The following is a 14,676-nucleotide window of genomic DNA, read 5'->3' on the forward strand; positions in this document are numbered from 1 at the left end:
TCCTCTAAGGACCTCTGAGTAATTCTTTTTTATTGACGCACACGGTCAAAACACGTACATTCAATATTAAATGTTAATAAAAATACAATATATTCAAAATAGTTAATACACTTGAAACTTAAATCATCTGGTTGTGATTGGACAGCAATAGCACATCAGCTGGTGTTCAGTGTGTCGTCGAAAAATGAAATAAAACTGATAAAAGGTCATTCCGATACTGATGTGATATCAAGTAATCGATCCTCACATAAAAATATCGATTCTAAAGTTGTTGTTTTTTTAACTAGTGATCTTAGTATTTAGATACTATAAATATTAATACATCTCATAAAAAGCTTCGAAGTGGAAAAAAAATAATTACATTAGCGAATAGTTGCACAGGCACAGGAACTATTTTCTCTTCCGCTCATCTTGACGCGCAGTGATACACCATCAGTCACAGAGCGCGAACTCGCTTTCAGACATAAACTTCTAGAACATTGGGCCTTGGACCAGATCGTAGTTAAACGCAATTAAAAATATATATTATACAATTTTATGAACCAATACTGGAAACATCGATCGTATTGAGCTATAACACAAATAAAAGAAACCGTGCAAATTTAATTTTAAAAGTTTAGTATTTAAAAATCACACCGCGGAAGGTTACCTGTAGAAGGTGTCAGAGTGTGACTCCGCCCATGCGCTGTTTTTTGTATAAAGCTGCGTCACCGCTTACGTTTACACGTCATTTCTGATCAACTATTTTCGCCGGTATGAGCTCTTTGAACATTCGCGGATTTTTCTTGCTGATGATCCCTCTCTTCGTCGCAGGTAATCTATTATAATGGGTATTAAAAAGGGCATTAAATGGCACAAGATTTGATGATCCAAGAAGTTGTGACTCTGTTGTCATTTACACTTAAATATTAATTTTATCAGGTCCTACGAATGAGAAGGTGGAGGTGACAAAGGGAGAAAGTTTCGTCCTCTTTGAAATCCCTGGATTTGCGGATGTTTCTAAAGTGACTGTGCAAAGACCGTGTGAAAACGGGTCTCTCGTGTTCCGATACTGCTCGCCTGATGAAGAGAAGAAGGGCTGCAAGTCTTCTGGGTCAGACAAAATCTACATTCACAACGGGACTGTCATTGTTGCTAATGCCAGTTTCAGTGACCAAGGATGCTACACTGTCAAAGTGATCGGGAACTCCGATATTACTCAATCTTTAACAGTAGTTGTCAACGGTATGTATTGCTACCATAAACCAGTCTTATTTCTATGTTGTCTTATAACACTTAACTCCAACGAAATTGTTTAATTATTATTTAGCCTTTAGCACAATTATTTTGACTTGTCTACACGACATCAAAGTGTCTCTAGCGAGTCAGTCCACTGTTGGCCATATTTTGTAACTCTCTCGGGAGAATGACAGACATCTTAAAAACGGTTGGTCAAGATTACGATCAAAGAACATCTTTCAAATCAGCAATAAAATCATCGGACAATACTGGAATCATAAGTTGATCGTTCACCTCGTACTACGCTAAAACTACATTTTCCCGGCTTGCGTAGCTAATGCGCATGCGCTTTCTAGATTTGATTGACAGTCGATGTCTATATCTAAAAGTTGATTGTCTCTTTTAACTGTAAGTCGGAACTTCCTTTTTACATCCGTTGACTGCTAGTTTCTAATGATGGAGAAGATCGGATCATTTTACTGACTTGGATCTTTGATTCTCGTTCAGCAAAAATGAAAGAATCTTTATTCAAGTAATTTTGTTCATTTGAGCAGAATTAAATAAAAAATGTTACATTTTCAATAGCCAATTTCCCCCCAACACGTCTTGATTATAGTCCCAATTAGAAAAAATATATAATGCAGCCAAAGACAAATTATGAGAAACAAAGATCGGTTCACCACTAGAGTCTTCTTGTCCGAGTCGTTCACTCTTTTGTCACGTGACAGCCGTATAATCTTTCATAACCCCATAGACTGATGTTTATGTAAACTTAAAGGAATAGTTCACCCCGTTGACTTTTATTCTGTCAGATACAAAAGGTGATTGATGTTGGGCATAATGTTGGCCTCCGTCACCTTCACTTTCACTGTATGGAGAAAAGATGCAGTGAATGGTGACTTGGGATAACATTCTGCACAACATCTTTTGTGTTAATAAGTCAAATGGATTTGGAACAACATGTGGGTGAGTGAATTGACATAATTTTCACTCATGCGTGATCTATCTATCTCTATAATGCTTGTCAAGCTATTTTTCATAGTTTGTCTTCATGAACTTCCTTTTCTAGTCGTTTCTGTTCTTGTCTCTTACAGAACCCCGGTACAGTACCGTCAGCCCAGAATCACAGTACAGTACCGTCAGCCCAGAATCACAGTACCCAACATCCCCCACACCTAATGAGGGAGGTTTAGTTAAACCAGTCATTGCAGGAGTTGTGTGGATTGGGATTGTGTTCGATTTGGATTGGGATTGGGATAGTCATTCAGGCCTTTGGAATCATTTGCTGCAGATGTAAAAAGGCAAGTATTATCACTTGAACAGCTGTATGTGTCACCTGTGTTTGAGAATTTAGCGGGTATTTGGGCCAGCTTAGACTTGTTTAGTGTCTTACTGCTCAGATATTTCACATACAACTGTCAGCGTGAGTCTTATTTTCTTTCACACTTTTGTGTACAGTGTAGTCACGCTCTGTTAATCTTTCACTCGGGCAATAATATACATTCAACATAAACCGCTTGTTAGATTTTTAACAGTCTGACGGACATGCCACTGCTGTACACTCGGTCTCTCTGCTGTTTCTCTTCCACACTGACACTCTAGCGTGCCTTATCAGGTCTCCCTCCGCTATGAGACCGGTGTAATCCGGAGTAATCCGGAATAATCACAACCCAGGTGACGAGCCTTACCGCTCTCCCTCTCCCGTAGACAGACACATGACCACACCCCACATGCCACAAATTCCTTTGCAACGCTTGAATAATATCGAGACTGGTTCACATGCAATCCACGCTGAAATGTTGTGAATAATGCAGAGCAGATAAGATGGTGGTCTTCACATCTCGCATCTTCAGTGTTTGTTTACACACAGAAAGGCATGTTCAAGGTAACTCCCAGTCTGTGGCAGCAACCGAACAGAGACGCGTTTTTAAAAGTTGTGCTTGTACCCCTCTTAAAACTCAGCGTACATCGCCGGAACTGCATCAAACCGATCAAAGACGTCCATTGAGTGCATGTTTGCAAAAGGCTAACAATTCAAAATAGTACAGATGGGTGCAAAAAAAAATGGTCCAGGATCCATTTAAAAAATAGCCGGGGGGGGGTCTGGGTAGCTTGGCGAGTATTGACTCTAACTACCACACCTGGAGTTGCGAGTTCGAACCCAGGGCATGCTGAGTGACTCCAGCCAGGTCTCCTAAGTAACCAAATTGGCCTGGTTGCTATGAAGGGTAGAGTCACGTGGGGTAACCTCCTCGTGGTCACTATAATGCGGTTTGCTCTCGTTGGGGCGTTGTGAGTTGTGCGTGGATGCCGCAGTGGATGGCGTGAAGTCTTCACACGTGCCACGTCTCTGCGGTAATGCGCTCATGTGAGCCATGTGATAAGATGCGCAGGTTGACTGTTTCCGACACTGTGGCAACTGAGATTCGTCCTCCGCCACCTGGAGTGAGGCGAGTCACTTCACCACAACGAGGACTTGGAGCGCATTGGGAATTGGGCATTCCAAATTGGGGAGAAAAATAGCCAGAAAAAGTGCAGCGGAATGAAACCAAATGGAAGTCTCCTTTTTAGAGTTATAACTTTACATTGCGTCTTTTAAAAGCAGTGCGAGATGCATGACAATGGTCAAAGCCGTTCATCTACTGTAGGAAAAACATTTAAATCCAGATGGAGTCCTGTAAATGAGTCTCCCATGACAGGCCCATCTCTCCACTTCACCTGTGTAACTGAGCAGTAAGCACCAATGGGCGGGGCCAAGGGAAGGCGTTGATGTCTTGCTGAAGAGGCAGTCATATGCAGATGTTTTTGGTCCTTGTGACATCACAAGTTCCACAAATTCCAAAAGTGCCATTTCTAGAACCTGGTTTAAATAAACGCTCATATTCTGTTAAGGAGGAAGTTTTCAGTTCTGAATCCCAGTGTTTTATAGAGCAATGACCTCTTATATGTCAAACTATCCAGGATAATTTGATTCCTCCTCTCATGACCCATTTAATGGTTCTGTTAACTGAACATAACACATGAGAATAGTTAGAGTACACTACAAATCTTTGGCAGGTGCATAATATTTTTGTGCAGTATTAACCAATATCATGTGCAATTGCATTGAAGTGGTTGTTGAGAGTGATTAAACCTCATTTATCATCACTTTACAGAAAAAGAGCCAGAAGAAGTCTGATTCTCAGCAGGACTCTACTATTCAAGGTGCTGTCCCTGATGAAGGCTGTGTATCCTGCATCGTGTCTATTTGTGGTATGTTTGAAATCAATAGCCTTGACCTAATAAAGGTTTTTTAAATGTGTACCCTACTCTGAGTGCATCTGAACAATATATCCCTTATCCAAAGAGCACCAGTGGGAATTATTTTACACCCAAGTTGCACTCCTTACATGCTGTGTTTGTGTTGTTGTGCTCTTTAAAGATGGAGGACAAGACGCTTCGCCCGCAGAGAAAGACCAACTTTTAATGAAGGATTTGAATCTCAGTTCAATCAAGGTATGATACTCCTGTTTTTGAATCATCCCATCCATCCATCCCTTACGAAAAATTGCCTTGGTTATACTATAACAACTACAGTTCAACTATGTATTTGTAGTAAAACCTTAAATTTACCATGATTTTATTCGTAATAGCCGAGCAGTTCTGTCAGATTTTGTGCTGCCTTGAGAGGCGGAGCCTTAATTTTACTCTGAACGCTTCCCCGAGATTTTACAGAGAATAAATATTGTTCGATCATCTTCATATTTGAAACGTAACTTCTTTAGACTCGTGGCTTTGAGAACATTGTATTTCTGGGTTGTCTTGACAACTTGTCTTTTATTATTGTTTTTTAGATTATTAAAAACATGTTCAGCCCAAAATATTTCCATTTACTATAAACTTCCGCTTCTCTAACTCTAAAAAATAACAACATATATTAATTCTCAAACTTGGGAAATAAAGCCCAAAGTGTCTTCCTTCAAAAGATACTACAACTGTGTCCAAACTCCAAAGGGTCCCGTAAATACAACCAATTAAGTTCAGGATTGTCATTTTCATGGTGTGTGCTCAAAAAGGGGGCGTGTATCAACAGGTTAAGATGCATTCACCTGAGAAACAACATATAAGACATTTAGACGTGCTTTAACAGAATGTATCTTATTTATGTAGTCTTCTGCAGTAAAGCTGCTAATGAAAATTTAACTTGTTTTAGACCTTAATATTGGAAAACAAGCCAAAACAAAAACTAATCTAAAACATATTTTGTTGCAGTGTATAATGGAGCTGAAGGCTACCCCTCTCACCTTTCTGTTCACTTCAATGTATCTAACTCTCTTATTAATGAAGCTGCGTATTGCCAGTTTTCTGCATGATAAGAAATGCACAGTGACACATATATTATGATTAACTCATGAGTCATCACGTTATAATCCAGCTGCTGCAAGAGCGCGCTCAGTGACTAGGCCATTGGATATTGCAGATTCAAATGACAAATTGAAAATCAGATTAGCAGAACATATAAATGCCATTCGAATCTGCCAACCTCGATATCCAATGGCCTTACATTAGAGACGCAGATCATGGCGGCCCCGTGATACTGGAGATATTTGGGATTGAATATATGCTCAATAAGGGGAGGAGATTGGTTAAAGTTATTGCAGAGGAAATCTTTTTGGATCTATACATTGAAAGCGACTCCATTCCCAGGTTTAAATGGAGAATTTGAGTTTTCACCATTCTTGTAAAACGGTTTGGTCGTATTTGAATGTTACTTGTAATGTTTATGTTGAACTGTACTTGCGTGTATTGGGGTGTTTACAGATTATTTATTTTACATTACAAGCTATTAATGATGTCATCTTAAAATAAGTTCCTGTGATTTGGGGGAGGGGGTGGGGTCCTCTGATAACACCCCAATATTTACCACTGTAATATGTATGGGCTAAGAAAAACCTAAATGACAAACGTCCCACACAAAAATGAATTGCTGGGCCTCTGGAGGATAATGACTTTTTAAAGCCTAATGCAGCAAAAATTATTAAAAAAAAAATATAATTCGGACCATTCTTTCATATGTCATGCTTTACACGGTTACTAAATATATCATCACTCAAGCACTTACCGATCCGCACCAATGAGTTCATTAACGATTCACTCATTTGTTATCATTGTTATTATATTGCAGGAAAACAAAGAGAAGCCTACAAGACTGTGAAAGGACATTGGACCCCTTCACCACCCTGCCTAATCACCAACTCTTCTCTTGGCTCTCAACGAAGGCGGTCGCATTTTCTCACCCTCTCCCTCCCCCTCCCCTTACCTTCCCTGCTTAGCTCCTCTCGTTACGTCTACTGTCTTGTACTTTGAGAGTCTCTCAGCACTGCTCTCCAAACTAAGACATCATGGATTTGATCAACTGGTCTCTCAACGCTAATTGACACCATCTTCTCGACGAGAAGCTTGGGTTCGGGGGAACCTGACTGCCCTGCCGGAACGTTCGCAGCTGGCTACACGATGGACACGGAGTGGTGGTGGGTCGTGTGTCTGGCGGCTCTTTCCGTGGAGGACATGGAAGATATCTACCTATTCGGTACCATGATAACAGGTCTTCTGCTGATTGGATTAGGCATTGCCCTGGTTTATCGAGGAGTTAAGAAGACTGTGACAGCTGTCCAAAGCCTCATAAGGCTGCCTGTCATGACTGAAGCAGTGGGCAGAGCTGTCTGCACTCAGACTGGGTCTATGAACCAAAATACGGATAACATCATGGAGGAGCTCACAGCTTTGCAAAGGCAAATGGATCGTTTCAGAGACCAAAATGGAGCGGAAGAATAGCCGTGTAAATCAGAAGTGGCTACTCGCCTCAAGACCAAACAATCCCAATCTTATCTGTTTCGGCCGCCCTCAACCAGCACTGGCCTTGGCCAAGGCCGCTGTTGGAACAACAACTCCCCCGGAAGAGCACTGCAGTGAGCCACTCTCGCGTTCCTTCCCCGACTCCCCAGACACCTGGTGATTGTTGACTATGTCTGGGACCTGATCAAGGTTGTCTCCATGGCAACTTGCTGTGTATCGCTATGACAACCCTGCGGACTGAGGCACCTAGATTAAGATGCTGGCATAGCGACTCTCCAGGCCTACACACACATGAACTCTTACACATATATACAGATATGCAATCATCCGCCCGATACCCTATCCCTCGCCTTTGCCGCTTTGTACCACCAGTCTGACAGGCGGGTCTGTGACCAGCGCCAAATATGGCTGCAGGACCGGATGGCTGCTTGCCTGTGCTGGGCCACCTCCACCCCCCGATCCCCTCCCCTGTTGCAAGTCTTGTTCATGTTGTAGAGTGTACTGATTATGTGCTAATGTTGCTGAGGTGAGGTGTTTTTTTTCCTGTTCCCACACTGTACTTCTTAAGGAGCATAGTCTGGGGGCTGCCCTTTTTTTTTCTCCTCTCATGTCATGCTGTATTTCTGTCTTCCTGTCCTGTCTACCCCCTTGTCATATGTATGTTTGTATGGACAGGTAGATGGCCAATTTCACTGGTTTACTATGTGACAATAAAGTACTACTACTACTACTACTACTACTACTACTACAACAATGATCAATTCTCAACTATCTTCGATGCGTCAGAGCTGTGCAGGTGCTCAGGACATTTAAGAGCTGTGTGTCTGAAGGCAAAAAAACCCCGTATAAACTAACATGTGTGTATTATACATGTAACAGCACGGTCTGGACCAAAACAAGACCATTGTTGAGGTTGTTTTTGCTTGTTTTCAAAATCCTAAAGGGCTTTTGTTCAGATTTCCTCAGTAACCGACAGCTATTAGTCACCCACAAGTATATTTGAAATAAAAATGTGTACATTTTGTATATTTTTATGCATTTTTTTTTTAAATGTATTTAATGTACATAATAAATTATTTTAATTTGACAAATTGTGCAGTTTTTTTTTTTAAATAATTTTAAGTTGGGGGTTAAAGCGAGACATTAGGTGTTCAAAGTTGAACGATTCACTTGTGTAACCTAATAGCGAGCGCTGCACTACACATATACACACACACACACATCTGTGCTCACCATTAGTGTGTGTGTGTGTGTGTGACACTCATAAATGCAATTACAGATTACTTACAGTTTCTTAACCATTTCTTTTTTAATTTTGCCTTTGACACATGGTGTGATCACTGGCCTGATGTAAAGACATTCTCACATGTGCTTCAGATTCAGATGGGTTAAGCAGAAGATTTTCAGTAAATTAAGATTAGAATTTCATTTCCTTACACTGTGCTATCGGCTATAGATGATTGGAAGCACCGATTTCCCTAAAATGTCACATGGTGTGACAGTAAGATTTGTTTTCATTGGAAGAACTGGAATGGGCAAACCCATTAATTAGAAGCAGGGCATTTCCATATAGAGTATCATGAGCATACAGAAGAAGGATCTCTACCTTGAACGGAGCAGAACCTCTTGTGTTCAACCAGAAACAACTGACCATTCCCACCAGACTGAACCAATCAAACCACAACCTTTATTTCACCACAGTACTGCAGACAGGGACGGACTGACAATCTGTGCGTTCGGGAAAAGTCCAGAACGGCCGTCCAACCGAGGGCCGTCCGTCGGCACAAAAAAAGTATAATAAAGCAATATGAACAGCCAACAGTAGGGACACTAATACGATCACTTATATGCAACGTGTAAAAAAAAAAACTGAGGAAGAAGAGTCGGCCTACTAGCCAGTTTGTGATTCGTCCCCGGCCGCAGTCAGATTTGTAATGGAAGCAGGTCAGTTTAGAAAAATGTACAGTTTTGTACATGAGCTGCAGCCAGGACGAAATTAACCCTTTCGCACGTACGATCACACACACACACACACACACACACACACACACACACACACACACACACCAGTGTGATTAGAACGGTCAGTGCACCGTGATTAGCTGCTAATATTAAATGTGCTTTCGCGCGTTGGCTGGCGCTGAGCCAGAGACGGACGCGCTCAGCGCTGTCATATCACAACTTAGTTTTCAGTGTTTTCAACCACATAATGTTTCTTTTTAGGTTTTAGGTTTCAGACATATAATTTCATTTCACATACGTAGGTACTAAACAAACAATACAATACATTTAGAGAGACATAGAGTTTGTAAAATACACACTGATGTCTATGGAAACGGCAATAATATTCCTTTCCATAATAATTAGACACGTTTTATTCATATCAATCAGATACACATTGTGAAAGTAACTTTAAAGTTTACTCTATTCTTCTCCCAGTTCACCGGTCACTTACTTTCATGTATTTTGGGAGAAGTGGATGAATTAACGTGTTGTAGCCTAAATCCAACAGATCCGATTCTCTGAACTGTGGCACTATGACGGCGCCCATCGCTCACAGCTCAACTAACGCGATCGTTATAAAGGTGTTTAGACAACAAAACTCACCCACTTGCATTTATTTGACAATCTGAATATCAGATATTTCATGCTAACAAATGTGTGAATATTTTTAATAAAAAAGGAAAAACGGCATAAAGCATATCATCAAATTTCTTCTCACTCTGCCTGTGACACAGGTAGCTTGTGAGAGAAGTTTCTCTGTACTGAAGTACATTAAGAATCGCTTAAGGAGCAGAACTTCTCAGGAACACCTGGAAACATTCATGTTAATGGCCACAGAGAAGGACATCCTCATGTCCCTTGACAATGACCTCATAATAGACAGAGTTGCTCAGAATAGTGCCCTTCTCAAGAAACTTTTACTTCCCCAACATTAAAGGTGCTGTATTGTGAAGATCCAGGACTTAGCCAAAAAACTTGAACACGACAACTTCTCAGTCCCTCACCCCTTTCCACTAAAGCCCAAAACGGTCTCCTAAGGCCCTCCCCCACAGGGAGAATGAATGCATGTGCATGAGCAGTGATTGACACGCAGTTAGACACCCCTTATGGCCCTGATGGGTGCATCTGAACAGGGAGCTGTGGATTTCTGCAAATCACACTAGGCTGCAGGTAGTACCAGAGGAGACAGATTTTTTTTTTTTAATTACCTGCTTCATGTAGTTCTACTTGAACACAGGGTCAGTTTCAGCAAATATGACAGAAAGTTAGTTTTATAAGGCCTACTACACTTTTAAATTTGCTTACATTATATTTGAATAGTTATAAGTTATAGTATATAGTAACTATATGTTTTATAATTACAAGTTTGTGTAATTTGAGGTTTCTGTAGCCAGTGACATTTAATTACTTGTATTTTATTTTCAATGCAGATGTGATGGTATTGTACATTTTTTGTTTTTATTTGAAGGCTGAGGCTTCATTAATAAACAACCCCAATTATTATCATCATTGGTTTTGAGATGTTACTTGCTGTGAATACCTTGTCTGATACAGTATTGTGGCATATTATCAGGACATCCTGGCTAGTGTCTGTTCTTGCGGTTAGTGGCGAATGGCCGGATGATGGGCCTATTTGGGAGAAAGTCCAGGGCTGTTTTTAGCCCCAGTCCGTCCCTGACTGCAGATCATCTGAAAGGTAAGAGATAAAGTTACCCAACCTCTATATCATATTTCATACCCATGTGAAAAACTAACTGCCCCTTAAACTTAACCGTTGGTTGTGCCACCTTTAGCAGCAACACCTGCAACCCAACGTGTCCGATAACTGGAGATCAGTCTTTCACAACGCTGTGGGGGGATTTTGTCCCACTCTTCTTTGCAGAACTGCTTTAGTTCAGACACATTGGAGGTTTTTCGAGTATGCATCTAAGGTCCTGTCACAGCATCTCAATCGGGTTCAAGTCAGGACTTTGACTAGGCCACTACAAAACTTTCATTTAGCTTCTTTTGAGCCATTCAGAGCTGGACTTACTCCTGTGCTTTGGATCATTGTCTTGCTGCATCATCCAGTTGTGATTGAGCTTCATCTCATGGACTGATGACCGGACGGTGTCCTTTAGGATTTTCTGGGAGAGAGCAGAAGTCCTGAAGCAGCAAATCATCCCCACAGCATCACACGACCACCATCATGCTTGACCGTAGACATGATGTTTTGTTTGTGGAATTCTGTGTTTGATTTACGCCAGATGTAACGGGACCCCCGTCTTCCAAACAGTTCCACTTTCGACACATCAGTCCACAGAACATTCTCCCAAAAGCTTTGATGATCATCAAGGTGTGTTTTGGCAAATTCAGACTATCTTTTAATGTTCACTGTTAGCAGTGGTTTTAGCCTCGCCACACTTCCATGTATGGCATTTTTGGCCAGTGTGTTTCTGATAGTGGGGTCATGAGCGGTGACCTTTACTGATGCGAGAGAGGCCTGCAGTTCCTTGATGTTGTCCTTGGCTTTTCTGTAACTTCCAGGATGAGTGGTCGCTTTGCTCTTGGAGGAATTTTGGAGGACGGCCACTTCTGGGGAGGTTCACTACTGTGCCAAGTTTTCTCCATTTGGAGATAACTGCTCTCACTGTGGTCCTTTAGAGTCCCAGAGCCTTTGAAACAGCTTTGTTACACTTACCAGCCTGATGTACTTCAATCACCCTTTTCCTCGTAATTTATTGAATTTCTTTCGACTTTGACACAGTGTGCTACTGGGTGAGACCTTTTAGCCAATTTTAATGCTTAAAAAGTTATATTTAGGTGTTGATTTGATTGAACAGGGCTGGCAGTAATCATGTCTGGGTGGGTCTAGTCCAGCTGAACCCCATTACTGAATGCAGTTTCATAGATTTGGGGATTTAGTAACTAAGGGGGCGATGAGATATACACAAAAACATAACAAATCAGGATGGGGGCAAATACTTATCCACAGCATTTTATTTCTCATTTTGTGTTTCACAGAAGCCATACAGGTTTGGAATGTCATGAGGGTGAGTAAATGATGACAATTTTCATTTTGGGATGAAGGCGAGTACATACTCTGCTCATGTGATACACAATTTGAGATTTTAACGCTACACACAACAATGACAATGACTTATAATATATAATATTTTTATGGCAGTATTTTTATTTGGACATTTTTGTCCTCTAAGGTACCGAGTGTGAGTTTTGCATTTTAATCTGACATGTCACAAAAAAATTATAAATAATGCATCAAAATCAATGTTGTTGCTAATCATTAACATCCCAGACTGTGATAATCCATATAAGAATTTCCCCTTAGCATTTAGTATATGGAAAATAATATATATGATTTTTAAAGCAAACTGGCATTTAATTAGTTAAAATCCTGAAAATGAATGAATATTTGGTAGTTATAATCAGGACTGATGTTGGTTAAAAAAATTAACTCATTAAAAGTGGAAAATAATAGTCATATATCACATTTTTGTCCTCTGACGCTACACGGTCAAAACACGTACATTCAATATTAAATGTTAATAAAAATACAATATATTCAAAATAGTTAATACACTTGAAACTTAAATCATCTGGTTGTGATTGGACAGCAATAGCACATCAGCTGGTGTTCAGTGTGTCGTCGAAAAATTAAATAAAACTGATAAAAGGTCATTCCGATACTGATGTGATATCAAGTAATCGATCCTCACATAAAAATATCGATTCTAAAGTTGTTTTTTTAACTAGTGATCTTAGTATTTAGATACTATAAATATTAATACATCTCATAAAAAGCTTCGAAGTGGAAAAAAATAATTATATTAGCGAATAGTTGCACAGGCACAGGAACTATTTTCTCTTCCGCTCATCTTGACGCGCAGTGATACACCATCAGTCACAGAGCGCGAACTCGCTTTCAGACAGAAACTTCTAGAACATTGGGCCTTGGACCAGATCGTAGTTAAACGCAATTAAAAATATATATTATACAATATTATGAACCAATACTGGAAACATCGATCGTATTGAGCTATAACACAAATAAAAGAAACCGTGCAAATGTAATTTTAAAAGTTTAGTATTTAAAAATCAAACCGCGGAAGGTTACCTGTCCAAGGTGTCAGAGTGTGACTCCGCGCATGCGCTGTTTTTTGTATAAAGCTGCGTCACCGCTTACGTTCACACGTCATTTCTAATAAACTATTTTCGCCGGTATGAGTTCTTTGAACATTCGCGGATTTTTCTTGTTGATGATCCCTCTCTTCGTCGCAGGTAATATATTATAATGGTATTAAATGGCACAAGATTTGATGATCCAAGAAGTTGTGACTCTGTTGTCATTTACACTTAAAATATTAATTTTATCAGGTGCTACGAATGACCGCGAGAAGGTGAAGGCGACAAAGGGAGAAAGTTTCGTCCTCTTTGAAATTCCTGGATTTGCGGATGTTTCTAAAGTGACTGTGCAAAGACCGTGTGAAAACGGGTCTCTCGTGTTCCGATACTGCTCGCCTGATGAAGAGAAGAAGGGCTGCAAGTCTTCTGGGTCAGACAAATACCAAGTTCACAACGGGACTGTCATTGTTGCTAATGCCAGTTTCAGTGACCAAGGATGCTACACTGTCAAAGTGATCGGGAACTCCGATATTACTCAATCTTTAACAGTAGTTGTCAACGGTATGTATTGCTACCATAAACCAGTCTAATGCCCACCTGGCGAAATGTTGTGACGTAAGCGATACGTGTAGTTTTTGTAATAATGAAAGTGAAAGCCTTAACCATTTATTTTTCTCTTGCAGTATATCTTCGAAGTTTTGGTGTGAATTGAGTAATTATTGTTTTTCTACAATTGATAAAAATTACATTTTTTGCATTAAAGATATTATCTGTTATTTTGAACACGAGAATAAAGCATTAGTTTGTATTGTTAATATTTTTTATTCTTGTAGCTAAATGTTATTTGCACAAGCAGAGGTATCTTAAAGCTACCCAGGCTCACGAGTTCTTACTTGATGTGGAGTACTTGGTCAAATCTTTAAAATTGCTCACGAATAAGAAATTATCTTTTTTTTTTTTAGGGTATTATGAGAATATTTTTGTATGAGCCGTAAATTATGATAAATATTATATATATATAATATATATATTTTTTTTTTGTACAAATTTTGACGCTCTCGCCGCTTCTGGTGTGAACGCATGGTTATTAAAGTAATTTTGTTCATTTGAGCAGAATTAAATAAAAAAAAAAAATGTACATTTTCAATAGATCCCCCCCAACACGTCTTTATTATAGTCCCAATTAGAAACCATTATAATGCAGCCAAGGACAAATTCAGACACCTCTAGAGTCTTCTTGTCCGAGTCGTTCACTCTTTTGTCACGTGACTGCCGTATAATCTTTCATAACCCCATAGACTGATGTTTATGTAAACTTAAAGGAATAGTTCACCCCGTTGACTTTTATTCCGTCAGATACAAAAGGTGATTGATGTTGGGCATAATGTTGGCCTCCGTCACCTTCACTTTCACTGTATGGAGAAAAGCTGCAGTGAATGGTGACTTGGGATAACATTCTGCACAACATCTTTTGTGTTCCATAGAATAAAAGTCAAA

General features: G+C 39.9%; 1 protein-coding gene across 5 annotated transcripts in view; it reads left to right on the forward strand.

The window, feature by feature from the left end:
• The first annotated feature begins 13,234 nt into the window (after window positions 1-13,234).
• Window positions 13,235-14,676, forward strand: part of LOC127625418 (uncharacterized) — a 31,068-nt gene continuing 29,626 nt past the window's right edge. For 4 of the 5 annotated variants that reach the window (XR_007968284.1, XR_007968285.1, XR_007968282.1 and 1 more), the window contains exons 1-2: window positions 13,235-13,335; window positions 13,432-13,740. Coding sequence is in view for 1 of the 5 variants with exons in the window: in XM_052100705.1 (XP_051956665.1) it covers window positions 13,278-13,335 (58 nt within the window). In the remaining 4 variants the exon portion in view is untranslated. The remainder of the gene's footprint in view (window positions 13,336-13,431; window positions 13,741-14,676) is intronic. The other variant, XM_052100705.1, reaches the window with a different exon arrangement.

The sequence above is a fragment of the Xyrauchen texanus genome, chromosome 31, assembly GCF_025860055.1.
Source record: "Xyrauchen texanus isolate HMW12.3.18 chromosome 31, RBS_HiC_50CHRs, whole genome shotgun sequence".
Taxonomy (NCBI): domain Eukaryota; kingdom Metazoa; phylum Chordata; class Actinopteri; order Cypriniformes; family Catostomidae; genus Xyrauchen; species Xyrauchen texanus.